General features: G+C 54.8%; 2 protein-coding genes and 1 long non-coding RNA gene across 4 annotated transcripts in view; 2 read left to right on the top strand and 1 right to left on the bottom strand.

The window, feature by feature from the left end:
- Window positions 1-8,241, top strand: part of VPS13D (vacuolar protein sorting 13 homolog D) — a 221,701-nt gene extending 213,460 nt beyond the window's left edge. Inside the window, exons 69-70 of the mRNA XM_081085636.1 lie at window positions 5,739-5,979; window positions 7,731-8,241. Of these exons, the coding sequence (XP_080941762.1) occupies window positions 5,739-5,979; window positions 7,731-7,862 (373 nt within the window). The 3' untranslated portion in view covers window positions 7,863-8,241. The remainder of the gene's footprint in view (window positions 1-5,738; window positions 5,980-7,730) is intronic.
- A 9,480-nt stretch (window positions 8,242-17,721) lies between these two features.
- LOC308515621 (14-3-3 protein eta-like) lies at window positions 17,722-18,826 on the top strand (the record flags this gene model as incomplete). The annotated part of the gene is made up of 4 exons (XM_081086123.1): window positions 17,722-17,808; window positions 17,871-18,240; window positions 18,297-18,436; window positions 18,728-18,826. The coding sequence occupies 4 exons, from the start codon at window positions 17,722-17,724 to the stop codon at window positions 18,824-18,826; spliced, it is 696 nt and encodes a 231-aa protein (XP_080942249.1).
- A 1,538-nt stretch (window positions 18,827-20,364) lies between these two features.
- On the bottom strand, window positions 20,365-27,260 carry LOC308516171. 2 transcript variants are annotated; one of them, XR_013995714.1, is made up of 4 exons: window positions 27,206-27,260; window positions 24,712-24,769; window positions 21,476-21,755; window positions 20,365-20,928 (listed from the first exon to the last, which is right to left on the bottom strand). It is a non-coding gene; the product is annotated as an uncharacterized lncRNA (long non-coding RNA). The 2 variants fall into 2 exon arrangements; XR_013995715.1 differs by lacking the exon at window positions 24,712-24,769.
- Window positions 27,261-27,469: the final 209 nt, after the last annotated feature.

Below are 27,469 nucleotides of genomic sequence, written 5' to 3'. Positions count from 1 at the left end.
GGAAAAGCACACGAGTGCCAATTATACCTCTGACTTTTATCCTAGAATTGTAATTAAGAACATGTTTACAGACCTAATTATTTGCATATTTTCCTTCAGAGTTAACCCCTTAAAAGGATCTTTAATACCTTGCTCTACTGTTCTAACTAAATGTTTCCACATTTTTTTCCAGTTAGACTCACTGTTTCACTTCTGGAAAATATTGTGTAATTACTTCCTGATGTAGCGAAAACCCCACAAAGTCCCAGTGCCATGGTTACTTCAACTTAGTGCTCCCAGATCAAGTTTCATCCCATTTTTTTTCATTTTATTTAATTAATTAGTATTAAAAAGATAGTTACTGACATGCGACTGAAGGTCTGGCCAGCTGCGGAGGCTTTAGTTTCGAATGAATCGAATATTTCTCTGGTATGTTGCAGAATTACCATTGCTTCCCATTTTTCTCAATTTGGGTTTTGAAACAGGATCCCTCTGGCTTAAGCTGATGTCAAAGTAAAATTTGTCCTATCTGATTAAATTGACTTTTCTTTATGACTGGTGTCTATCTGTAGCCAGGAACCTCATTTTCTTTAAAAAGAAAGAAATAAATAAATAAATAATAGAAGTGGCTATTTTATTTCCAATCCTTCATCGCAGACCAAGTTACGTACAGAAAAAATATAAAAAATAAAACAAACATAGCCTATAGACCCACCAATGAGCTAAGTCCTTTCTCTTTTTGATGAAATAAACTCATGCATGGTTAGCAAGTTCAGAGAGCACAGGAAGAAATAAAACCAGAGTAATCTTCTCCCCCCTTACCCTCTTTGTAAACGTAATGTTTATGGTATTTGTGTCTCACCTGTCCTTCTTGAGCCGTTGCAGATAGAGAGAGAGAAAGCAGGAAGATTTGTTTGAGCACAGGTCATAGTGTTGATTCTAATAGCACGTAATTGTAAATACAAACCTCATAGTCAAAACAAGACAGGTCCTTGTGAGGAAGGGATAGAGTTCAGTGGCTTCCTTTTCTAAACCAGGAAATAATCTATCATAAGCATTGACACCTAGGGAGTTGACATGCTTTGATATGCCACCAAATTACAACTTTCATGTGGCGGGTTTTCTAGCTGTCCTGACTGAGGGTAAGGACTTGCTAAATCTTTAATCCATAAACGCAGGAGATCTGAGAGGATGTTTTACCTTTACCACAGGGTAGACTGCAGCCAGCATGCGAAGTGGCACGTTGACCTTACGATGACATTTCATTGTCATTTTCTGAGACTACCAAGCATGTACATTTATTGAATTCTACTGTGCAAGGACGAGTAAGGAATTTGCTGTTTCCTCGACACGTTTACAGTCTAGCAGGGGTAACAGACAATATCACCAACTATCTGTAACACAGGATTGCTTTTAAAATAGAAGTGTGAGCCATGTGTTATGGGCCACTGGGAAGTGATCAATGCAGCCTGGAAAGCTGGGGAAGCTGTGGGCCATCCTGGTCCCGCAGGCGGAGGAGAGATGTGCTGCGGAGAGAAGGGAGAAGGTCCCGTTGCCCATGTGGCCTGGAGGAGGCGTTCCATGCCACCGAGTGCGAGCCCGGACTGGCGTTGGTGATGCCACCGGTGCTGCTGAGCAAGCCCCCGAGGTGGTCGTGGTCTGGGGTGTTGTCCGGGTGCCCGAGCTCCCAGGGTGGTGTGCGCCGTGTGCTCAGCCTTCCTTTCTCTCTGAAGAAACTTTGACACTATCCCAAGTCAGTGTTCCTCTTTCTCTTCGTAAAGGAGAGTTAAAGTAAACCTTTTAACCCAAGTCTAAAAACCCTGCTTTGTGTAGGATTGGTAGCACCTACAGCAACCTGAGACAGGCTCCAGAAGCCGGTGGCCTCCCGGCGCTCGTGTCTGAGGGATGTCCTGGTCCCGAGCTCTGTTCCTACCACGTGCTTTTATTCCCCATCCCTCGGAGTCCCCAGCAGGTCAGAGACTAGCGGCATGCACTCAGGGCCACCTGAGACCCGGGGGCTGTCTTTCTCTGTGTCAGCCTTGCGGTGTCCCAGCGCCACGCCTTCGTGGCCGGAGCAGCCCTGCGTGAAGAAGCGCGGTTACATGGGGGACAGAGCAGGAAGCCAGCGTCTGACTCAACAGGCACACAGCGGTAGCCGCGGCTGCTCCGTTGGCGAGCCCTGAGCCCCTCAAGTGAAGCCTGGGGAGGCAGGCCTCCGCGGGGGATGGCCAGGAAGGGAGGGTGCTGGCAGCGGAGCACTGCTGGGCCCTGCTTCTCTTACACCCCAACTTTTGGCTCCCTTCTGGCAGTGACGAGTTTGGGGTTGGTCTCCATTACAAGAGAGAACCCCTCATCTTGAGCTCAGTTTCATTTATTCTTCAATGTGGTTTCCAGATTTTATAATTAAAAAAAAAAGTGTGTGTGCATGTATGTGTGTGCATTGTGTGTATATGCACACACACGTGTGTATGTGTGCATATGCCTGCAAGTGTATACTAGTATGTGCACGTGCACATGTGTGTGAGAGGGGCGCTGCCAAGGAAGTGGCAGGAGGAAAATGGAGATTGGTTTGCCAGGTCCATCTCTGGGTTCCTGTGCTAACTAGGGAGGGGATCCTGTGCCATCCGGGGTGGGGATCCTGTGCCGTCCAGGGTAGGGATCCTGTGCCAACTGGGGTGGGGTTCCTGTGGCAACTGTGGTGGGGATCCTGTGCCATCCGGGATGGGGATCCTGTGCTCCAGCTGCCTGCTGTGGCTCACTGTCTTCCTTCCTGTGTGCCGTGCCAGCACAGCCAAGGGTTTAGTGAGCCTGAGGAGGGGCGGTGAAGGATTAAAGAAAAGACAGACAAAGAGAATATAGCTGGGGCTCGGTGGATCTCCTGTGCCTGGATGAGGCCACAGAGAAGGATCCAGCCAGCAAGCTGAGGCTTTATTTTTTTAAAAAAATATGTATTTTATTGATTTTTTACAGAGAGTAAGGGAGAGGGATAGAGAGTTAGAAACATCGATGAGAGAGATCCATCAGCTGCCTCCTGCACGCCCCCTACTGGGGATGTGCCCGCAACCAAGGTACATGCCCTTGACTGGAATCAAACCCGGGACCCCTCAGTCCGCAGGCCGACGCTCTATCCACTGAGCCAAACCGTTTCGGCGAGGCTTTATTTTATAGTCAGAGAAAAACAAGGTACTGGTCAACATAGTTACAATGTTCTTGTGAGTTTCACTTGTTTGGGCAGCACTTGCTGCACCTCCCACAGTCCATTAGCCACCAAGGAAGGAACTAGGGAGGGTATAAGGTTAAGCTTAATTAAGCTAAGAGGGCTCTGCCCTCTAAGCTGGGACTTCTTTGTGGCTCTGCCACAGGTCAATCCGAGGCTTAACTCTGACTACATTCCTGGGAATGGGCCCCAGGATTCCAGAGTCGAGGTCTGTGCCCTTTACTGCTCCCGTCCCTCCCTGATCTGTATGGCCTTGAATTCTTTTGACTTCACTAAGTTTGTGCCGGAAGCTGACAGGTAGTATCATCTCTGTCTGATGAAGAAACTGGACCGCAGAGAAGGCAGCTGGCCTGGCGGATCCACAGCCCACAGGGTTTCCCTCTGCTGCCGCGAGTGCGCACCGTGGGAGGTGCCACCCAGCACGGCCTCCCGGCTCAGAGCTGCCCTGCCCCCCAGGGTTCTGGCCTGACCCAGGACTTGCGCCATCTGTGGCATCTTGAAAAGGAGTCTATTTTAAAGCCTATAAAAGTTCCAGTGGAAAGCGCACTAATAATGCCAGCCACTGGGCGGGCGTGGAAGGGAGGCTGGCCCTTTCCAGGGCTATGCACGTCAGCCGCAGGGGCTGCCAGCCGGGGTGAGCGTGGGGGCGGGGGTGGGGGGCAGAGGGGCCCAGAACAGAAATCATCTCAGTTGGATTTTTAGGGCACATTCCTGCCCTCACCCAACTGCACGGGCCAGCTTTGGGGGTCTCCTTCGAGAGCCAGTCCAGCCTCCGCAGCCACCTGCCCCTCACCGGCACCGGCAGCCATGGCCGTACTCCCCCTGCACCTGATTCCCCAGCAGGGCCTGGCTGGCCCTGTGGTGCTTCCTCTTAGTCGGGAAGCAGTGTTTACCACTCTCTGTCTGTCTGCCTCTCTGTCCCTTTCCTTCCCCCTGGACCAGCGATGTAGATCCCATGTAGTGCCAGCAAGAGGTCAAGCTCTGTCCTAGGACTGGCAGGCCCAGGAGGTGAGGCTTGTGTGCTGAGCGGCCTGGACCCCAAAGCTGCTGGGTGGTTTTCATTTGAGCATCGAGACGTCACAAGTCTGCATTCTTGGCATTGCCCACCAGTTGGACTAGAACAGTAAACTCCAGTTTGGCCATATGAGGCCGTGATTCAATGGCGACTGGAAGCAGGCGGTCCTTGCCGAGCAGGTGCTCGGTGGTGGGGACCCACTGCTCCATCAGCATAGCCAGCGCCGAGTCCTGTCCAGGAACCAGAGACAGGACACCTGAGTGTCTGACGGTGCTTTTGAAGGTGAGCAGTTAGGTGTTCAAAAGTGGGGTGGGGTTGGAGTGCCTCATGGGGAAACTCCGAGAGGTTGGGACTTGTGAGACCTCAGGATGGAGGATGGAGGTGGCTGAGGGGAGCATGGAGGTGGCTGAGAGGGAGGATGGAGGTGGCTGAGGACCGTGTGTCCTGAATGCAGGGTGGCAAGTGCCTGGCACATGCTGGGACTGAGAGGAAAGCCGCCTGTCACCAGCAGGCAGGCCTCCTTCCCTGACGTCGAGACAAAGCCGTCCTGGGACCTGGTCCTCCAGCAGCTCCGAGGGCAGCCTGGGCTCTGAGCAACAGTTTGCAAATTCCTCTCAGGACATCAAGGCCCAGGGGGCCGCAGCCTGACAGCCAGCCTGCGGTCAGCTCTCCGTCGCTGGCCGCCCATTGTGGAGGCTGTCACAGATGCGAGAGGCAGCCAGGCCGGAGCTGCCACAGCCCCCGGGTCACTGCGCTGCATTCGGGGGCTGAGCGAGGCTTACCCTGCAGACCTTCCCTTCATCTGGGCGCTCTGGGGAGGGGAGGGAGGAGGTTTTTTCTGAGCTGCCCTAAAGCCCTGAGAAGCAATGGCTGAAAGTTAGGAAAGTCAGGATTGCAGCTGGACTAGCAAAAGCACCTGCCGGTGGCGTTTCTGCAGAGGGAGTGGGGGTCCCACCGGGGCCCGGCCCTGGAGGTGCTGAGCAGAGGCCGCGCAGCCTCCTCTTAGGACGGAGGCAGGAAGGACGTAGATGTCGGAGGGCAAACGCGGGGCCTCGGGCCCCTTGGGCGACCTGTTTGGTTCCACTGCCTCCGTCCATCTCCACCCCTGGCCTGCCTGCCGGCGTGGCTCCCGGCGCCCTGAGAGCTTCCTCAGCCGCTCCGTCCACACTTCAGCACGTTCTCTTTCCTTCCTGTTTCGTCCAGCAGAGCATTGTTAGTTTTCTCCAAGCCCTACGCTACCTGACAGGTCTCCCTGGAGACGCCCACACAGCACACTTTCAGGGTCAAGTGGTTTCTCTTGTTGGCCGTCATCATGCGCTAACATTGGTCGAGCTGCCTGTGGAAGGGGCCGCGATGCCAGCCTTGCTTTTGTTCCTAATTCATAAACAAGGAAACGGGGGGTGGGGGGGGAGCCTGAACTGGGGACAGGCCTTTGGACACCAGGGCGCACCCCCACACACACCCCCGCTGGCTCAGCGACAGGGAGAGAGCTCCGGGCGCCTTGCTCATGTCCCCTCTGCTTGGCAGCTTCATCGCCGTGGAGAACATCGACAGCTACTGCGTGCTCATCTCCTCCAAGGCCGTCTACTTCCTGAAAAGCGGGGACTACGTAGACCGGGAGGCCATTTTCCTGGAAGTCAAGTACGACGATCTCTACCACTGCCTCGTCTCCAAAGACCACGGGAAGGTGTACGTGCAGGTGACCAAGAAGGCGGTGAACACGAGCAGCGGAGTGTCCATCCCCGGCCCGTCCCAGCAGAAGCCCATGGTGAGTGCACACAGCCACCCCTCCGCCCTCCTGAACCACGTGGTCAGAGTGTGCGAGACAGCGAGGCCCACGGGCACCTCTGCCTGCTCACTCTCCTCCCGGGAGCTCTCTGCGGGGCCAGGCTGGGCTGTTACCCCAGGGGTGCTGCCTCCCTGTCAAGCCCGGAGGAGCTGGCTGCGTGCTCACGGGGGTGCTGCCTCCCTGTCAAGCCTGGAGGAGCTGGCTGCGTGCTCACGGGGGTGCTGCCTCCCAGTCCCGCACAGAGGAGCTGGCTGCGTGCTCACGAGGGGGTGCTGCCTCCCAGTCCCGCACAGAGGAGCTGGCTGCGTGCTCACGAGGGGGTGCTGCCTCCCAGTCCCGCACAGAGGAGCTGGCTGCGTGCTCACGAGGGGGTGCTGCCTCCCAGTCCCGCACAGAGGAGCTGGCTGCGTGCTCACGGGGGTGCTGCCTCCTCCCGCACAGAGGAGCTGGCTGCGTGCTCACGAGGGGGTGCTGCCTCCCAGTCCCGCACAGAGGAGCTGGCTGCATGCTCCCGAGGGGGTGCTGCCTCCCAGCTCTGCCTCTGGGGCCCAGCACGTGCCAGCACCTGTGCCTCAGGGCCCGTGGACGTTAGCAGTGGGGACCCACTGACATGATGCGGGGCTTTTCCCAGCTGTGACTCTGGGCGCACTGGGTCCAGGACGGTGTCAGCACACCGGCTTCTCTTGTTTCTCCCGTGTAACAGTTGGAAACTAACTTTTTCTGTGCAAAGATGCACTATCTAGCAGAGGCCTCTACCCAGGGTAAGTGCTCCATAAGTAACATTTACATTTTTAAGTATAAAAGGCTAGAAGATGTTGCTATGGCAGGACTTTTAAAAAAGGATGTTGCTATTAATAACCAGCCATCGCCGTAAGGAGCTGGGGTTCAAACCCAGGTGCCGTGTGACCCCAGACCACGTGGCCGTCTCCTGGGAGGGACCGCTGGCTCCGGGAGCATGTGGGAGGAAGCCCGTCCTGGCCCTCTTCCGACTCGGTCTCCATGAAGCCCAGGGCTAGTCCTGCTCCTTCCTCCCGAATGCCGGCATTCGCAGGCCCGCATGAGGGAAGGGTGCGTCATTAAATGCCCCTGCTTATCTCTGGGTCTTTCTACAGATCAGAAATAGCAACCAGCCTTGGGGGGCCTCTTTCCCTTGACCTTCTCCTGCCCAGGAATGTACTTGGGTTTGGTTTGGCTTGTGCAGGCTCCCCTGGGGTCATTGGCTTAAGTCAGGGCTGGTAGATTAACAGAGTTAACACCCAAAAGCATGAGTTATTTCCACAAGTTCCCTCCCAAGATGGGGAGCCTGACCGGCTGCATGGCTGCCCCTTTCAAGGCAAGTGAGCCACTCCGCGTTCTGGATGAGGAAGGCCGGAGGCCTTTGTGGGCCGGGTGTGGGTTTGAATCCCAAGGTGCAGTCCCTTATTCGTGCTCTTAGCCTGCAGGAGCCGAAGCTGGTCCCCAGGTACAGGGAGTCCCCATCCTCAGGTCACTGCGGGTTGGATGCACAGTCACCGGGGAACTTATTAAAAGACACAGATTCCGTGTCCCCACCCCCCCACCACCACCACCACCGAAATCAACATTAACTGGGAGTAGGGCCCTGGAGGCCGTCTCTTAAAATGCACGTCCTGGTGTCTACAGCTGGGCCCTGTGGCTGTCCATCCGCCCCCACCCCCCACCCCCCCCCCTGCCCTGGGCGGGGCAGGTGCTCACTCCATTCTGTCCTGCAGGTCCACGTGAAATCGGAGGTCCTCGCGGTCAAGCTATCCCAGGAGATAAACTATGCGAAGAGCCTGTACTATGAACAGCAGCTGATGCTGAGGCTCAGTGAGAATCAGGAGCAGCTGGAGCTGGACTCCTGAGGCTGAGGCTGAGCGGGGCTCGGACCCACCTGCCAGTCGGAAGCCTGAGGTAGAGGCCGAGCCTCAGCACGGTTTGGGGGGCGATCTCAAGGAACGAGAGGAAGCAAATGCTGATGGGGATACTAATGGAAACCAACCGCATTGATTTGTGGGCCAGGGGTCACTTTAGATTATGGGGAAGTAATTTTTTAAAGGTATTGGTTGAATAACGTTAAAAAGTGTCTGAGATGAACCTAATTTTTGGACTGCCCTGTATTTTGTTACCATGTATATATGTACAACTGTGTTTGTAAATATGTAGGCGTATTTCCCAGCAGGGCCTGTGATGTGTGTAAAGGCTTATTGACTGTAAAGTAATATAAAGTTATATTGGATCTTCTGTTGCACTAACTCCACGCGTCTGGTTCAGGGAACTCTCTGAAAGGCACTCGAAAGCTGGAATGTGTCAGGTCTCAGGGCCGGAAACCAGCGAGTTCCCAGCACAGGGGCCTGTGGGTGGGCGGGCGGTGCTGGAGAGCCCCCTCGGACCTGCGGATCTCGGGCCAGAACCGGAGCCGGTCCTCGCAGAGGCGGGGAATGGCCCAGAAACCCATCTTCTCTGTATTTCTCTCTGCCTTTTTAAAGGCAGGTGTTAGATTATAACAGGTTATTTTCCTGCCCGTCTCCTGCTTAGCCGGGCTTTGAGGGAAATCGGGTGTTGTGACTGCACTCGCCCACACGAGCACCAAGCTTTCCCTGGGTGAGTATCGGGGAGTCCGTTTGGTTTCGAAGGAAAAAGTCCGTGGAAATCTTTGTTTTAACAAATCAAAAAACCGCACGTTTCCTGAGGCCCACGGTAAGGACGCTTTCCTCCTGGGCAGCAGCGGAGAAGGGCCGAGGACTTCGGAATAAAGCCGCAGGCACCAGCTCCACGGCCCCACGCAGCCGGCCCGACGCAGTGGCGGGGACACGGGGCGAGCAAGAGGGCGTGTCCTAGGAAAGGGAAGGAAGTATGAGTATTAACGGGCTGGGTCACTTCATGGTACCAAGATGTGGCCCGACCTCCCTGTGCCTGGCTTTCGGTTCCGACGCCACAAGGCCGTATGAGTGCCTCCCTTCCCGGCCTTGTTGCGTTCTCCTTTTCTGTGAAGAAGAGACAAGTTGGGGGGTTGGGGGAAGGGGTTCACTATAAAATGAATGACTAGCCTTGTGATTTAAAATGTTCATTTTCATAAAGCTAATCAGCGTCCACCACCATGTCACATGCAGCCGAGATCTGAAACGACTCGGTGGGCCAGTGGGCGTGGAGACAGCTTCCAACACATGACCCGGGTCCTTCCAAGATACAGATGGCACTGATCTCGCCTCTCCCTCCCGCCGGGTGTGGGGTGGTCCTCAAAGAAGCAAGAGGCACTTCAGCTCAGGGTGTTCGCAAGGGTGGACTTGCACTCCAGGGTCTGGTGTCACAGAACCCCGATTCCGGGACCTGCAGAGCTGCCACCTGGTCCTGCAGGGCCGTTGGTTGGTTGGTTGGTTGGTGGGTGGGTTTTTGCTGGCGGGCAGTCGGGCCACACAGTGCTCTGCAGGCCTGGCCTCCCTCCCTGCACCCCACACGTTCGCCTCCGCAGCCCGCCGCCTCCATCACGACCTCTTCCAGATGAGGCCCTGGGAAGGGCTGTCATCAGAGCCTCTGTCACTTTCTGGAATGAAGTCCCTGAATCTCTGTGCCATGGCGAGGAGCTTAGTGTTACTAAAGAGAACGAGTCTGCCTTCCGCCCGCAGCAACGGGATATTCTGGGCTCTGACGGCAGAAAGCCGGGCGGGCGAGGGCCTCCTGCAGGACGGTGCTTCCCGGCCCAGGCCCCCCCACCCTCCTTTCTAATTTAATCGGCCCTTGAAATAGTTGTCCATCTCCCCCGATTGCGCAACGCCTCCCTGACATTTGCGCCTGAGAATGTTCCAGTGGGATCCAAAGACCAAACGGGGTGGGGCTGGGTGGGGGCAGGTGGGCACCAGCCGAGAGCTCTCCGGGCGCCCTGCCTTCGCTGCCTGCATGCCAGGTGTGGCGAGGAGGCCTCGGGGGCTCTGGGCACAGGTTCCTGGTTTGCCAGGAAAGAATCCGAAGCTCTGGGGGAAGCAGCTTTGGCCCTGGCTCCATGGATGCCTGTTTCCTTGCGAGCTGGCCTCCAGCCAGCGATGCCCGAGGCTTGGTGAGGACCATCTCCACCGCTTCTCATGCTGCCTCCAGTCACGGTTCCTCCCCGAGGAAAGTGAAGTAAATGGAAAAAGAAATCGGATAAGGAGAAATCCAAAGCCATCCTAATTCCCTGACCCAGCCCAGCTGGCCAACCCAGGCCGCTGCCCAACCACAGCTGCTTTCTCTGCCCATGGAGAGGCCAGCCAGAGGGCACCGCTGGGCCTGGCCACCCTCGCCGAGAGGGGACAGCAGCCTCCCAGCCCCAGTGTCTCGCTGCTGAGTGGTACCCACCTCCAGCTCAGAAGGTTCCAGAGCCACTTGGCTTTTAAGTGGCATCTGTGCCTCAAAATGCCGCCGTGGCTGCTTGAGGCAACCCCGAGAACAGACACCCGGTTCCGTGTGTAAACACCACCGCAGCCGCCAGTCCGTCCGGCTCTTCCACTCGCTTCTCATGTCGGGTCGTTCTTGTTCTTCCTGTGGAATAAAATGCTTTGTTAACTTCCCAGGCCTGTGGTTTTCTTGGTGTTGCAGATTCTAGAACCATCTCCAGTGACAAATGCCCAGCGTGTTACAGCGCTCACATTCACGCCCCCTCTCCCTTTGCTCCACGGAGGCACATCACTCGGGCCAGCCCTGCCCCTGAGCCGCACTGGACACTTTCCGCCCCCAGGCCTGGGGTCGGGGTGTCCTGCTGGCTGCTCCTCGCCCCACCACGTCAAGGTTGCTGGGCTGGGCCTGGCAGCGGAAGGTTGCCACTTACCAAGAAGGGGAGACTCGGGGGGAGCAGGTTTGGGGCTCCCTCAGCACATGCTAAGTTCAGGGTCCTGCTTGTTACCCGCGGGAGAAGCCAGGAAGGCAGTGGCCTGAGAGTCCGAAATTGAGGCGATTGCGTCCAGGCTGGAGGCGCCGCTTGGGAGCCATCAGTGCACAAGTGACAGGTGGACCCTGGAGGGAAGCCCCAGAGGACAGTGGGGGCGGCGAGAAGAGCCCCAGAGCTGAGCCCCAGGGGTCCCCCAAGTGTAGAGTCAGGCAGATGGAGAGGCACAGTGAGGGGAACCGAGCAGGACCGTGGGGGACGTGCCTGTGAAGCCGGGAGTGGGGCCTGGGAGCCGACCAGGATGGTTTGAGAGCGGGATTAACTGGGCAGCGCTGCCGAGAAGTCAGGTCGCATGAGACCAGCAGTTACTATCGGGTACAGCGAGCAGGTCCCAGACACCTTCCTGAGGGTGAAAGCCGATGGCAGCGGTTTCCAGGGAAAAAGGGGAATCGGGGGCAACACTGACTGAGTGAGCTGTTCATGGGAGGACAGATGGCCGGCACTTCAGGGGAGAAGGCGCGATGAAGGAAGGCAGTAACGAGAGAGGGAGCCGGCGGGCAGGTGGGGAAGCGGCAGGAGATGCTCATGTGCTTCTGTTTCCTGGGATTTCAGCAGAGAGCAGGGCGGGGGAGGGGACTTGGAGAGGGGAGAGGATGTGCAGCTGTCAGTCAGGCCTGGGAAGGGAGCTGACCAGAAGCACGAGGGCCCATTTGGGGTTGGGGGTCATGAATTAAAATGAGACCAGGCAGCCTTGTTCAGCACAGATTAGGCAAAGAATTGGATTTAATCTAATTCCGACACCCCACCCACCGATGCCCCCAGAACCCAACAAGAGCCAGTCAGAACCAACTGTCACACAAACCCTACATGTCCCAAACCAAACCAATGCCCTTTCTACATGGGGAGACCGTGGAGGTGTGGCTAACACCCCCACATGAGAGAGCGCCCACTAGAATATTTTGGGGCAGTTATTGCTGCATTTTCCCCTTCTTGCCGCCCCCCCCCCCATATCACCCCCTCAAGACCAATAGCCTCTCGCCCATGTGCTCACTACACTCCTGTAGTCATTGCATCCAGGCATGTACACAGATACACACATTGACGTATAATTCCCGACATTTGCTTTTAGGAAGTTGGAATCCTACATACCCTTTGCAACTTCTCAGTGTCACCTTTAGGTTGGTGTACCTGTCTTCTCTTCGACGCTGCATAATATATTTTTTTGATGCTGAAGTTCTGTAATTACTAGACGATTCCTCCCTGGTGGGCCTTCCCTTGGCTTTCAAGCCACCCCCCCCCCCCCCAAGAACAACCTCCCCTGAATGTGCATAGGCACTAATTTTATTTCCGTGCGATTCCCAGGGGCCTAGAGGGTACGTGCAAGATCACGTTCCCAAATGCTGGTGGGAACGCGGCGGGCGGGGGCCGCCTATCCCAGCACCACCGCCTACCCGTCAGACAGGTACGAAGTGGTGCCTCAGTTTCCCTAGCATTGGGCCATCTTTTCCTTGGTAGGAATTTAAGTTAGGAATGGCTGCTGAGTTACAACATCTATTATTGCGACTGTATTGTTTCTCCTCCATTAATTTTTTTCAATGTAATATTATGTTGATAAATTTCCTGATTCCACACCACCCTTACTCCCTGGAATACACCCCACTTGGTCATACTGTGTTCATTTGTTATTCTTTTGATACATTTTCTTGTTCTGTTTGCTAATATTTTCGAGTCTTTGCATCTTTAAAATGAGGGCGGTCACTCAGCCCATATGGGGCAGTGGTTGAGCACCGACCTATGAACCAGGAGGTCATGGTTCAATTCCTGGTCAGGGCACATGCCTGGATTGCATACTTGATCCCCAGTGTGGGGCATGCAGGAGGCAGCCCATCAATGATTCCTCATCATAGATGTTTCTATCTCTAGCTCCCTCCCCCTTCCTCTCTGAAATCAATAAAAATATAAATTTTTAAAATATAAAAAATTAAATGAGGGGGGGGGTCTATAATTTTCTTTTTTTCTTAGTTTCTTCATCATATTTTAAAATTAAAATGATGCTGCCTTTATAAGACGGACTGGGGAGATTTCCGTCGTCTTCGATGGCCCACAGTACTGAAGTTACAATTCCCTGTTCCAGTTTTTAAAGTTCGATGAAAGTAGGCCACAAACCTGTCAGGTTCTAGAATTTTTTCAGTAGTTCCCTGCAGCCATCACCCCACTGTGCCCTCCGTTAACTGGAATATTCAAGTTTCCCCTCTCTTCATGGGTCTATTTTTGTGGCATATTTGGTTTTTAAAAACCACCCACTTCTCTTAGGTCTGTTAATTTGTTGCACATGTGCTCATAGGATTATTTTAATATCCTCTCTTCCTGGTTATTTTTCCTTTCTCACTCCTCAGCTTGCATCTTTATACTCTTTGCTTTTCATAACTGAGTTTTTGAGGCCGTTACTGTTCTCATCCTAGAACAAGTTCAGGATGTTTCCGGCTGCTGTTTTGTCTTCATTATTCTATGGATCGCATCTTCAGTCTCTGATGCCCCGTACCTGGCTTGTTTTATTTCACTGTTCTTCTCTTGCTTGCTAAGATAAGCACTTAGTTTTATTTTTAGTTTTTTCACATTCTTGAATAAGGACAGCATTTGAAGGTTATAAATTTTCTTTTGAATACAGCTTTGTTTATCTCACAAACTTTGGTATTAAGCATTCTTTCATTTTCTTTTTACATAGTACTTAATTTTACTTTTGATTTCTTTGGTCTAGGAGCTACCTAGGAATATGTTTGCAATTTCTAAATATTTTCAAAAATTATCTTCCTTAAATTAGTTATTTCACATAGTGGATTATAATCAGTTCATGTAACTTGAAGGTTTCCACATTTGTTTAAAAGTCTGCTGTGGTTTTCTTTTTGCCCAAATACTTGACCACTTTTTATAAATGTTCCATGAACACAGGAAGCAAAACTCTCTTCTTTTTGAGGCATGTAAATATAGGCAGGTAGGGAAATGGATAGACGGATGCCTGTGTACTTACAGATACAACTTCACAGGCAACATTGTCAAATCCTGCACGCTCGCACTTAGCTTTGTGTCTAAGAGAGCTCTGACCTACATCTTCAAGTGGCCAGAGAGGCGATGTCTCAGTTCCGCTGTTCGCCTCGGAAACGGCAGTAAGTCCTTGAAGTAAACACGGTGAGAAGAAAGAACACACAGCAGCTTTCATGAGTCCCTTGGCCTCCTGGGAAGGCAGTTGGAGCTGTAGAGCATTGGATGCTGGAACAATGGCACCAGGAGCTGCCTTCCCTTCCCCCCACGCGTGGCTCTCAGAGGAGCCAGGCCACGTTCTCCCATGGGCCTCGCCCATGCAGCACTCACGGTGTAAATAGCTCCCGAGGGGCAATAAAACTCGGCACTTCCTGCTTGTTCTGGTCGGACTCAAAAGCACCAAAAAGCCCAGTGGTTGAGCATCAACCTATGAACCGGAAGCTCAGGGTTCAATTCCCAGTCAGGGCTCATGCCTGGATTGTGGGCTCCATCCCCAATAGGGGACCTGCAGGAGGCAGCTGATCAATGGTTCTCTCTCATCGATGTTTCTCTCTCTCCCTCTCCCTTCCTCTCTGTAGTCAATTAATATATATATATTTAAAGGCATCAAAAAGTCATGGGTGCCCGTTCCCTTGGAGGAACGTGTGGGTCTGGGCTGACCTGACCCTTGGAATCTGGGCAGGTGAGGCCCCGAGGGAGGGGGTGTGTGGGGAGGGGCAGCGGGGAGGTTCTGAGACCCCTCCCCCCCACGCCCCCCACCCCCACCCAGCGACACTTAGGGGCGGAGTGCTGCCTTCCGGGCATGTTTCCCTAAGATACTTCACTTCATGGGTACGCGGCCCCTGGGAAGCCCGGCCAAGCCTGCAGAAAGGCAGCCCCATGCTGTGTCATGGTTTATCCACAGAGGCCACCCATCCCTAGAGGCTCCGGACAGCACAGGAGGCTGACTGCAGTCACTGAGCCTCTGCCAGCCCTCGCCAGGCATCTGCCTGGGTACCAGGGCGGTGCTGGGGGCCAGGGTTGTGCAATAAACAGGGTTGCACTCTCGCTGCCCTCCTCAGGATAGTGGGCTTCAGGGTGGGCAGGGAAGACTTCATGGGGGAGGAGGCAGGGAGGCTGAGTCCAGAAGGTCTGAGAAGGGCTAGTGAGGCTAAGAGGAAAGGGTGGTGCACACGCAAAGTCCAGGCGGTCAGTGTGAACGAGATGAGGCTGGAGAGAGGTGGCCAGGAGCCAGGTCATGTTGGGCTTTGCAAGTCGTATAGGAAAGGTGTTAAGCAGGGGATTTCACTGTAAAATCGACATAATAATGGGAAATGGGTAGAATGAGTCAAGAGAGGAAGGCTGTGCCCTGGCTGGTTTGGCTCAGTGGATAGAGTATTGGCCCTGGGACTGAAGGGCTCTGGGTTCGATTCTGATCAAGGCACATACCTCGGTTGCAGGCTCAATCCCTGGCCCTGATCAGGGCACGTCGGGGAGGCAACCAATTGATGTGTCTCACATCAGTGTTCCTCTCTCTCTGTCTCTCCTCCTCCCTTCCACTCTCTCTCAAAAAAAAAAAAAAAAAAATGAATGGAAAAAACATATTCTCAGGTGAGGATTAACAAACACACAAAGAGGAAGGCTGTGCCGTGCTCCAGGTAAGACACGATGGGCAAAGTCTAGGAGAGGGCAGTGGAGAGGACTTGGGATATGTTTTCAAAGAAGAGATGAGACAGAGCAATTGCCTTAATGTAGAGGATTCAGGGGAGAGGCGTGAAGGGTAGTTCCAGCTTAAGTAGCCAGGAGCCTTGGTGTGACTGCCGTGATGGGAGCGTGGCGGGAAGAGCGGGCTGTTTGTGGCTGGGGTCCATTCACTGACTGTTGAATCAGTGTTGATGTTAAATGAATGGATGAATGCCTGAGGCTTCGGGCATTGGGGGTTTGAAATGTCAGCGACCTATTAGGCACGGTGGTAGGTGGGCAGTGAACTTCCGAGGGAGCGGCTTGCCTTGCCTGGGAGCAGGGTTCATCGGGGACCCGATTTGATTATAGTGAGAGTCCAGTGTGAGCCCATGAGAGGCCTGGGCGCAGCGCGGGCGCTCAGCACTGCCTGGGTGGGTGTAGGAGCGTGAGCCAGGAGGGAGGCTGAGGAAGCGCCGGGAGGCGTGGGTGGTCAGCGGGCTTGAGGGGCGCTGAAAAGTCAGGCGAGGCGTGTCGGGCGGATTCAGCAATCCGAGGACATGGCCGGTAAGCAGAGCCATGTTGGCACTGGGGGAGCAGATGCTAAAGGAGGGTGAGTTATGGAATCCGATTGAAAAGAAGCAAACATTTCAACTCACACTTCATAAAAGAAGTAAGTATACCAGGGGCCAAGAAGCACATGAAAAAATGTGCACTATCACGCTCAGGGAAATGCACATTAAAACCAAAATGAAATATCACTGTGCACCTGTAGAATAATTAAGCTAAAACGTCTGACAAGCCAAGTATCAGCGAGGCCGCGGAGCATATGGAATTCTCATCCACTGCTGGTTTGGAGAACAGCTTGGCAGTTTCTCACAGAGTTAACGTGCCCCACCCTGTGACCCATCAGTTCTCCTCGAAGCTATCAAGAGAAATGAAACCGGCCCTAGCCAGTTTGGCTCAGTGGCTAGATTCTGCAGACTGAAAGGTCCCAAGGGCACATACATGCCTGGCTTGTGGGCTCGATCCCCAGTGTGGAGCGTGCAGGAGACAGCCGATCAATGATGCTCTCTCTCTCCCTCTCCCTTCCTCTCTGAAATCAATAAAAAGTATGTTTTAAAAAAGAGAGAGAAAAATGAAACCATGTTCACACAAAGACTTGTACACAAACATAGCCAAAAACTGGATTAAACTCCAAGGCCCATCAACAGCTGGATGGATAAACAAATTGGAGTGACACCTAAGGATGGAACACCACTCAGCGAGGGACGTGAACGAACTACCTACACACAGAACCGCGTGGATGAGTCCTGGCATGGCGCTGAGCAGAAGGGTGCTATCCCATGTGCGCTTTAAAGAGAGAGCAGTGTTGGGTGTGGAGGAGGCTGAATGGGGATGACTAAGGGAGGAGTTCTCCTTAGAGGACTACGGAAATGGTCCGGCCAAGAGAAGAGAAGGGTCCGCCCAGTGCGTTGATTGGTGGGTGTGACAGGGAGGGGAACGGGCTGGTGCTTCTGTGGTTGGAGCGTTGGGCGGGAGCCGCTGCTGCCTGTCCAGCCTATCAGTCCTCACTCCTTCTGGAACTAGACCCTGAATTCCTTTGGGAGACGATCTTTACGTATATCTGTGCTTATTCATATTCCCATAGCCAACCCGTGAGAGCCTGTCCGCGGGATACAGGGTTGCTTCTGGAATGGACCTTTGGTCCATGAGAGTGGATGGCACCCAGGCACTTGGGCAGAGGTTCCCAGGAAGAGATTCTCTCTTCCCACTGGAGCTGGAAGGTAGGCGCCTGCAGCTGCCGGGACCAGGGAGCCAGGGAGGGCCCGCCCCAGAGTGAAGCAAAACGGAGAGAGGCCGCCTGCCAGGCGCAGGGAGGCCAGGTCCTGAGGACGGCACCTGAGGCCCTGGGCTAGGCGTCAGCTGGTCCCCAGTTCCATTTACTTCCGCAGGTCGCTTCTAACAGGTAGGGCCCACCTCCCTGCTTAAAGATGGAGAAGCAGGGCTGGAGCCGACTCTGGAGGGAGGGGAAAGCGGCAGGTGAGAAGGGCCTGCATCGAGCAGCCTCTCCTCCCTCGGCGGCCTCCGACTGGGGAGCAGGTGGGCAAGGGAGTTAGCGATCCGTTGCGGGGTGCAGGGCGCAGGCGAGGCCGAGCCACAGCGACATGGGGGACCGGGAGCAGCTGCTGCCGCGGGCATGGCGGGCCCAGCAGGCAGAGCGCGACGATGATGACAGGGCCTCCGCCATGAAGGCGGGGACAGAGCTCAAAGACCCTCTCTCCAGTGAAGGTGGAGCCCCTCTCTGGCCTCCAAGGATGCGGTTGGTGCCAGGCGACGCTCCGAGGGCCAGCAGCCGCCCGGAGCAGAAAGCCATGCCGACAGGAACGAGAAGAAGCTGGAGACAGTGAAAGCTTTCCGGGAGGAGATGGAGAAGGAGCCGGAAACCGTGTGCGACGACGTCCTGGCCCTGCCGGACAAGCTCCTCATCGAGAACGGCAGCGACTTCCAGGTGGAGAGCGAGGTGTTTCACCTGCAAGTGAAACAAGTGAAAGCGGTTCCTACGTCGCCTGGCAGAGTGGCTTCGGGGGGAGAAACACGGTGTGGACGGAGCCTCCTGGCGGCCTACACGGAAGCCTTTGGCATCAGCCCCGAGCACATGCGGCCCACGCACCGGGGACGGCCGGGTGCTAACGTGGGGTCCAGCATGCCCCCCCCCCCCGGCCTGCCTCAGCCTGACGAGCCTTCGATGGCGCCCTGGCTGCGCGGGACCCACTCACCGAGGACTCCCGTAAGGACTCCACGCTCATCACGCAGCTGCTGCGAGACAGGCTCACCCTCTGGACGAGGGACCAGCAGGAGAAGGCACCTGAAGAGCCGCAGGTTAGGGTCCCCCCCTTCCTTCACCACCGCCCCCCCCAGCACCGGCCCTTCCTTCACCACCACCCCCATCATCATCACCGGCCCTTCCTTCACCACCGCCCCCCCCAGCACCAGCCCTTCCTTCACCACCGCCCCCATCATCATCACCGCCCCCACCCCCCCAGCACCGGCCCTTCCTTCACCACTGCCCCCACCATCACCGGCCCTTCCTTCACCACCGCCCCCACCATCACCGGCCCTTCCTCGCCACAGTCACTAAAGATCTGGCGCTAAACCTGTCTGCACTGGCAGCACCGCCAGCTCTGCTCCCCGGACTCCCCCGCCCCCGCCCCCCGGGAAGCAGTTTCAGATCCATCTTCAGGGGCATTGCTGGGCTCATGGCTGCTTTGAGCCCGCGGGAGCTTTCTCTTGAATCGTGCAGACAAGTGTGCTCTGAATGAGGCATTTTACTATGCCTGTTGGTCGTCGTGGAAGCCAGGTGGAAGCTATGAGGAGGTTTAGAAAGGAGAATCGGCCAAAACAGGCTACAGTGATATTTAAAGGACCCATTTAAAATGAGCCGATAGTGTTTTGTTAGTAAGCAGTCCATCTTGTGCATGCAAAGAAGAATTCATCCCTGCCCTAGCTGGTTTGGCTCGGTGGATAGAGCATTGGCCTGTGGACTGAAGGGTCTCAGGTTCTATTCGGGTCACGGGCACATACCCGGGGTTGTTGGGGGCTCGATCCCCAGTGGGGGGCATGCAGGAGGCAGCCAATCAGTGATTCTCTCTCATTATTGATGTTTCTATCTCTCTCTCCCTCTTCCTTCCTCTCTGAAGTCAATAAAAATATATATATATATTTTTAAAAGAATTCATCCGTCCCACCTCCTCTGCCTTCGGCTGATGGGAAACTGTTAAGGAAAGCTGGTAGAAAGAGGACACCTTCTCCTTCTGTCAGCTTCATGTAAACTGTTAACGTGAGGTTTCAGTAGCACCTTGTTTGGCCTCTAAATTACGATGTGCACAAACCTTCTTTTAAATGCAGGGCACCTCAAGTTTTGATACCTGTAACTTTTTTTTGGTTGCGATTGTTTAAGAATCATGGATTGATTTTTTGCAACCCTTCGGCTATTGTCCTTGTGTATCCTGACAGCGCCACGTACATCAGCCCCTGTCAATCAAGATGGGTAATTATTGAAATGCCGGACTTCTAAATTACATGTCTTGGAATTAAAAAAAAAAAAAAAAGATGGAGAAGCAGGAGAGGGTGGGAAGTTGAGTTTTATTTTGGACACGTTGAACGTGGGCCCTTTGCAACCTCCCGTCAGCAGGGTTAGAAAGAGAGAGATCTGGGAGCCAGCCCCTTGCAGATGAACGTTTCAATAAGGAGTCCGTCACGCTGCTCGGAGAGGTGTAGAGAGGAAGTGTGGGCTCAGGGAGGATCCTGGGAGAGCGGACGGCGGGTTGGGAGAGGAGGAGCTGGGAGGGAGGTGGGTCAGGAGGGGAGAATGGCAAAGGGACTGCTCTGGGCCAAAGGGCTGAGGAGGGCGAGGCCAGGCAGTGGTGTCAGCTCCGAGGTCAAGCTGAGCAAGACTGAGATCTTCAGACTTGGAAACTGGGCCGCGGCGACCTTCTCCCCAGCGGTGCTGGGAGAAATAGAACCCAAAGGTGAAGAAGTGAATGTGGAAATCTCTTCCCAATTTGATGGTAGCAGAGAAAGAGGGGGGAGGGTGTTGTTCTTGCCTTTTAGGTGTTTGTAAACAGCAGGGAGCTGGGCAGGAAAGACGCAACAACCGGTGGGTGGGAAGGGGACGGTGGAGGAGAGAGAGCAGATCAGGGTGGGTGCGAGGAGAGCCTGGAGGCTGGGCCGCAGGCCTGACAGCATGGAGCGGGCCTCTTGCCTCCGAGGGGGCCGGTTGCATCTGACACATTGACCAGTATCTTGTTGAAAGTTCTCAGTTTTGCTTTTTATTCCCAATCAAGCGAGACGAAGTGCCTCGGGAGGTTGGGGCTGGATCAAAAGGCAGGAACAGGAGGGCCGCCAGGGAACCGAGTTTGAGTTACAGGAGTCAGACTGTCTGCAGTTATGGGAGGAGCCGGGAGGTGAGGGCTGAAGGGCATTAGAAGGTCAGATCAAGGTCACTGATCTCTTCCTGTGGGTGGATGAATAAGACTGAGGAGGGGACCAGAGTGGGCATCTGTGTGGCTGCCCTGTGGGAGTTTGCAGCAAAGGCTCTGGGGGGACGGGGGCAGGGGGTGCGCAGTGGTCAGTGTTGGTCAGTGAGGCCGCCATCTGCAATAGGCTGGCTGTGGGGCAAGAGCAAGGGAAAACTGGAACTGACCAGCCCGCCTATGTCTGCCTCTCGCCATGACCTTCAAGGCAGAGCGACGGGGCTCACCTTTGCCCCCAAACCTCATGCCCCTTCCCTTTTGGCAGCTCTGCCTTGGAACCGCCAGGAAGGGGTTCTGAGACACGTAGCTCTTAGTGTCACCAAGTCGACCAGCGCTGTCCTGTAGAAATACAACACAAGCCACACACGTCATTAAAAGCTCATGAGTCACATCTGACAGGAAGGAAAAAGAAACGGGAAATTAATTCTCTTAATACATTGAACTCAACGGGGCCCAAATAGGACCACGTCGTGTGCCGTCGATGTAAAAATGATGAGTCAGATACTCTGCATTCTTATTTTGAGCCACCTTTGCCCAATCTGGCGTGTTTTCCATGACTGAGCAGGTCAGTTCAGATGAGGCACCTTCAACAGGTGGAGCCAGTGGCCGCCACACTGGACGGGAGGGAAGGGACAGAAGGACAACCCTCTGTTGGCTGGGACGCAGAGACGCAAGACAAGTGCCCGGGCACGTGTCTGGGTCCGGGCCTGATGGGGAGAACCTGTTTGTGGGCAGAGCCGTGTGGGAAGGCCCCTCCCCCGAGTCCCCCCGCTGCCCCCCAACCCCCTATCCTCAGCCATGGCCATAGGCCACCATGAGGACTCAGCCTCTGAGTTAGGCCTTGGCACTTGGGGAGTTTCTTGGTGGGTGGAGGGCAGGTTCTTACCGGTTTTGGGGTCACAGACCTGCTTCATTTGGGAGCTCTGTGGGAGCACCATCTGCTGAGAGGAGGGTGAGGAACCGTCCAGAAGGGAAGCGAGACTCCGCAGGAAGAAGGCAAGGCCCAGGCTGTCGGGAGTGACCGTTCGTACAGCTGGGTGCCCGGTGTGGGCCGGGCTGCCTTTTCCCCTCGCAGGGCTCCCGGGCGGCCTTGGGGCCGCTGGTCAAGTCTACTTGGCTATGACAGTGGGGAGCATCTCCGTGCTCCTTGGAGTCCCTGGAGTTCCCTGGGGGTCAGAAAAGGCGAGAGGGTCAGCTGCTTCTCCTTGCTGGGCTCTGGGAGCCGAGCTTTGTTTGCCAAACACCAGGATCAGATTGGGCAACTCTGCAAACAAAACCATGGCCCCTGGCCCGGCGCCCGGGGTGTTTAAAGGCCCAGGCAGGAGATGTGCACGTGGACACCCCGCGTGGGACATAGTCGGGTAAGAGCCAACCAACCCAGGGCCTCGGTGGCCAGGCCTGACCCACAGTCCAGGCCCAGCACAGGAGTCAGTGCTAACAACTCCAGGCAATTTATTTCAGAAGGTGATGCCAATTATGTTCACAAAAGCACAGGTACTGGGGGAAGGAGGCATGTTACCAGCTCACAGCTCCCATTTTGGCCCTTGGCTTTGTCCTGTTAATCTAGTTATTGCACCAAGAGGGCCCTCACACATTCTCTGAAGAGAATATCTGTGAATGTTAGTGACATAATTCATAGTGTCGAAAACACGTCAGCAGATGGAAGACAAGAACGGTGGCTCATTGGTGGTACTCGACCTCTACCAGCGGCGGAGTGTGGCTTTGTCACCCCAGGCACAGCGTGAGCACTTAGCCAGTGTGACCTGTGAGTTATCTACAACTCACCTCTTGTCGGCTTACAGCCTAGTCAGTGATGGCGAACCTCTGACACGCGGACTCATTTTTTTGGTTGATTTTTCTTTGTTAAATGGCATTTAAATATATAAAATAAATATCAAAAATATAAATCTTTGTTTTACTATGGTTGCAAATATCAAAAAATTTCTCTGTGTGACACGATATCCAGAGTTAAGTTAGGGTTTTTCAAAATGCTGACACGCCGAGCTCAAAAGGTTCGCCGTCACTGGCCTAGTTTATGGTCAAGTTGTTGGGCTTAAATGTTCTTCAGGTTTTCCTGGTGGGATGCCTGGAGCATGTCTATATAGGAGATCAAACGCAGCCTTCAGAAAGGGAACAGGAAGTGGGACAGACGGCATTGTGTTGCTCAGGGTTGCCTCCTGTGTTTGTTTTTATTGATGGTTACGTTATCTGTTCTGCCCTCCCACTCCTATCAACCAGCAACCCGTTTCCTGGTTTCCTGTGTATTTTCCCAGAGAGATACACACACACACACACACGCACAGGCACACACAGACTAGATAAAGATAGAAGCTAGAGATGATATATACATACAGGGTGGACAAAAGTAGGTTTACAGTCGTTTGCATGGAAAATAATACAAAAATAAATAACACTACAAGAATAAACTCTGTGTTTCGTGTACTCGCCACTGCAAGCCTACTTTTGCCCCACCCTGTATATCTATATGCTTTCCTCCCTCTGAATTTTAATACCTTTTTTACAGTTTTAGCATACTAGTCCTTGCTTTTTTTCCCCCCACCTAAGAGTATGTTTTGGAGACCATTCCAGGCCAGCACATAACGCGCTTTCTAGTTTTCTTGGACAATAGCACGATTTCCGTGGTGCGGATGCACGGTAACTTATGTAAGCAACCCCCGCAGACGGCCACTTAGCTTGCTTCCAGTCTCCTTGCGATTCCCAGCGAGAATCGCCTTGTACGGACCAGAATTTTTGATGTCTAAGTTCAATTCTTAGAAGAGGCATTTCTGGATTCTTTGCAGATTTGTAATTGTCACGAATATAGCCAAATTACTCCTATAGACTTTGTATCAATTTATGAGCTCAGAGAAAATAAAAAATAAAGAATTTACGAGTTGAAATGAATGAGAATGCATTTCCCCACGCCCTCACCCATATCGCGTGTCGGCACATTTTCAGATGTTTGCCAACTTGGGGGAAATGGGTCTCTGAGTGCAGTGTTCATGCGTGCTTCTCTCTCTCATGAGACATGATGTTTAAGAGCCATTTCCTTGTCTGTGAACCGACGACTTTGTAAAAACCTTTGCATCTTTAGGGTTGTTTTAGAAGACTGAGACAAACCCCGCTTCTTCGGTGATCTGCCCACAGTCACTAGCCGTCTTGGCAGTCCTAGACCCTGAACTCTCTTTTCTCCACCAAGTGAGACTGCAGCTCTCTGCTTGGAGCCATTTTCCCTGGGGCCCTGGGCAGGAAGTCAAGCTGAATGTGCAGCTCGGCCTTTGGGCCTCCCTTCTCTCAAGGACCATAGCCTTGCCTTACCTGTGGTTCAACGATACTGGCTGTTTCATGTGTTTTGTCCAGTTTTACGTACGACAGGCAGATTGGTCTAATACATTGGCCTTGAGTAGAACCAGAAATGTCTCCTTTTTCCCCCCTCTGAGCCCTTTCCAATGAGGCTTCTATCCTCAAACCCTTCTTTCTGCTCAAAGTCAGCAATGGCCTCTGCCCTGGTGTCTCTACTCTTCATGACAAGGCCTCGTCTAACCTGAACAGTGAGCCGCCTTCTCCATTGCGGATCACGGCTCTTCTTCCTGAAACACATTTCCTCCCACTCGGCTTCGAGGAAACCTTCGCTTCTTGGTTTTCTTCCCGACGCACCGACAGCTCCCTCTTTAGTCTCCGTTGTGAGTTCTCCCTCCCCCTCTCGGCCTCCGAATCCTGGAAAATGTCAGGACTCACTATCAGATCTTTTCCTTTCTCCATCCACACTCTCCTTGGTTATCTCCTGGAGCCCCAAGGCTTCAGATAACTCGGACATAGTCACCATTCTCAGACTTCTATCTGCAGCCGGGATCTGTGCCCTGAAACCCAGGCTTGGCGCTCCAACGTCCTTTTCAACTTCTCCACTTGGAAGTCTAAGAAGCACCCCAAGCTTCGAAGCTTGTCCAGAACAGGACTCATGACCTTTCCCGTCACAAGCCTGACTCCCCCTGCCTTACCCATCTCACTAAATAACTCCCATCTCCCAGTTCTTCAGGCTGACAATTGTGTAGTCACCCTTGAAACTTCTCTTTACTCAAACTCCACAGCCCATCCACCATAAAATCTTAGAAATCTACTCACCATCATCTCCCTCCTGGATTTTTTAATAATTGTTTTTTCATCCTTGCCCAAGGACATGCTTAGAGAGAGGAAGAAAGAGAGAGGGAAGCATTGATGTGAGAGAGAGAGAGAAACATCAATCAGTTGCCTTCTGTGTGCACCCTGACCAGGGATTGAACCCACAGTGCAGGTATGTGCCCTGATGGGGAATCGAACCTGCAACCTTCCGGTGCACAGGGCAACACTCAACCAACGGAGCCACTCTGGCCAGGCTCTCCTGGATGTGTGCAGTCGCCCCCTACATAGCTTCATTGCTTCCACGCTTGCCTCCTGTGTGAGCCAGGGGCACAGCAGGTGAGGCCAGCCTTCCCCACAAGGGTATCGGGCACGTGCCTGAGCCATCGGGAAGCTCTGTGGCCTAGCGGAACCCTGGCCGACGTCACACAGAGCTGAAGAGGCACGTAGCTGAGCCAGTCAACACCCAGATGCAAGAGCTAATAAACTGGTTGTTGCTTTAAGCCGCCACATTTTGGGGTGATTTGTTTCATGGCAGCAGGTAACCGAACAGCAACTCACGCCAGCCCATGCGAGTGGCCTTTGCTGCCTGGATTCCCAGCCCCCACCCCAGCCGCTCCCGCCGTAGGGAAACCAAGGGCACTGTGGCAGCCAGGCGCTCTGGCCTGGGGTGGAACTCGCCAGGCGCGCTTGGGTGGAGGGAGAAGTCTGGATCCCGTCCCCGCGGTGGCTGGGAGTCTGCGCTCACTCTGCCCGTCTCCATTCCTCTTCTTGATTGGCACTTTAATGAGGGCAGAAGGGGCTGACCCCTGCCAGGGGCCCAGTTCATGCCCCGTTTATCTCACAGCTCCAGGCGGACTAGAACAACACGGCAGGCGAGCGGCCGGCCCGGAGCCCCCGCCCTCGGTGATGGATTGAGTGACCGCGGCGAGTTGGCAGCTCAAGTGTGAGGTTGCTGCACCGTCCTGTCAGCGTCAACAAAGGGCCGGGCCGGCCCCGCTGGCCGCGGCTCCTCCGGGGGCTGGGGAGGAATGACAAGCAGCTCCCTCGCCGGGCCCGGTCCCTCTGGACGGAGCCCCAGAGGCCGGAGAAATCCGGGGTGGTGCAGGGGGTCGGGGTTCTGGGCTTGTAGGAAGAGCTGGTGCGGGAAACGCTTCCTCTGGGCTCCAGCCTCCGGGCCCAAGCCTGGGCCAGATCCTTGGCAGATGCCCCTCCTGACTGTGCTGGGCCTTTTGCGTGCTGTGCAACCTTGAGTGAGTCTGACCACCTCTCTGGGCCCGAGAGCCCGCCTCGGTAAGAGGCTAATACTGTTTACATCTCCAACCCCAGGTTCTTGTGAGGATGAAATGAGACCTGTTGGCAAAGCTTCCCAGCTGGAACGCGGGGTCCTACATGCGGGGCCTCAGGGTACCTGGTTGTTTACCACCATCTCCCCTGCACACGGGTTCGAGTCGAATGACTCGCTGAGAGCAGCTAGTGGTGGCAAAGTCCCCTCTCCCCCAACCACAGCCAGGAACCGTCACCAGGAGCCAAACCGTGGGCACCGCAGCCCCGCAGGGGAGGCGCATCCATGTGCACATGGAGAAACTGAGGCCCAAGAGGTGCCTCTGCCCAGGGTCCCGCAGAAAGCAGAGACGGATCAGGGACCCTGACCAAGGCTGTCTGGCTCCAAAGTCTGTTTGCAAGGCCCACGTCACGGCTGGAATTTCCCTGGAAGGACAGAGGGAAGCCAGCGACAGCCCCGGCCCTGCAGAGGGAAGGGATCCAAGCCTCAATGATGGAACACCCTGTGCCCACCCAGTGCTCAGGTGGCCACCCTTACCATCGTCCTGCTGCCACAAGGCGAACTGGAGCTCAGAGCCAGTCCCGGCCCCTCATGGGGAGCAGGGCACCCAGGGAACCAGCCCCTCCAGCCCAGGGGACTCTGTGGTCTGGCCCAGCCCCGGAGTCCCCAGATCTGGGGTCCCCCACCCAGCCCCGGACAGGACGTCACGGGAACCCCAAGGCTTGGTCCTTAGAGCTGGGGAGGGTAAGGGACAGAGCTGGACAATGGCCTGGGCTTTCACAGGCCTCCCGGGAGAGGACGGCACCAGCCTCCGCTCAGAGCAGAGGAGCGTCACCTCCCCGTGAACTCCCGGAGGCGGAGGCCAGGCCCCAGCAGTCAGAGGGAGCAGCAGGGCGGCCGCGGGGCTCACAGGCCCTCCCTCGCTCTCTGCTGGGCGGGTGTCCTCAAACGTGGGCTCTGCCCTCGGCTCTCCTGACTCCCCTCCTGCCATCAGACAGATGAACTGCCAGGTGGGCAGGGGCAGCTGGGGCCCTGGGGTGGGCGGAGCCAAGAGAGGGCCGGGCCCTGACTTCCAGCCCCGGCCCAGTGCCCCACCCTGGTTCCCCGATGACTGTTTCTTCCTGTCTCCAAGGCCTTTGCATGTGCTGTTCCCTTTGTCTCAAAAAGTCTTTTCCCTCTTTGCCTGGTTAAGTCCCATCAGCCTTCAGGGCTCACCTGCAATGCTGCTTCCTCCAGGGAGCCTTCCTTCGCGCACAGCCTCCCTGCCTCTGGGCCCCTGTGTCATGGCCTGCACAGCTCCACCAGCACTTCCTTCCTGCTCACGCGTGCTACTTGCCGCCCTCTGTTTACTTATGTGGCTGTTGGGTTAGTGATGGCTCATCTCTGCTCACCCCGGTGTCCCCGGCCCCTAGCAGACAGCCTGGCACACAATAGAGCAGCGGTTCTCAACCTGTGGGTCGCGACCCCTTTGGGGGTCGA

The sequence above is a fragment of the Myotis nattereri genome, assembly GCF_964212035.1.
Source record: "Myotis nattereri genome assembly, chromosome: 3".
NCBI classification, from domain to species: Eukaryota; Metazoa; Chordata; class Mammalia; order Chiroptera; family Vespertilionidae; genus Myotis; species Myotis nattereri.
Note: the sequence above shows the minus strand (reverse complement) of the source record. Positions and strands in the feature narration are given on the sequence as shown.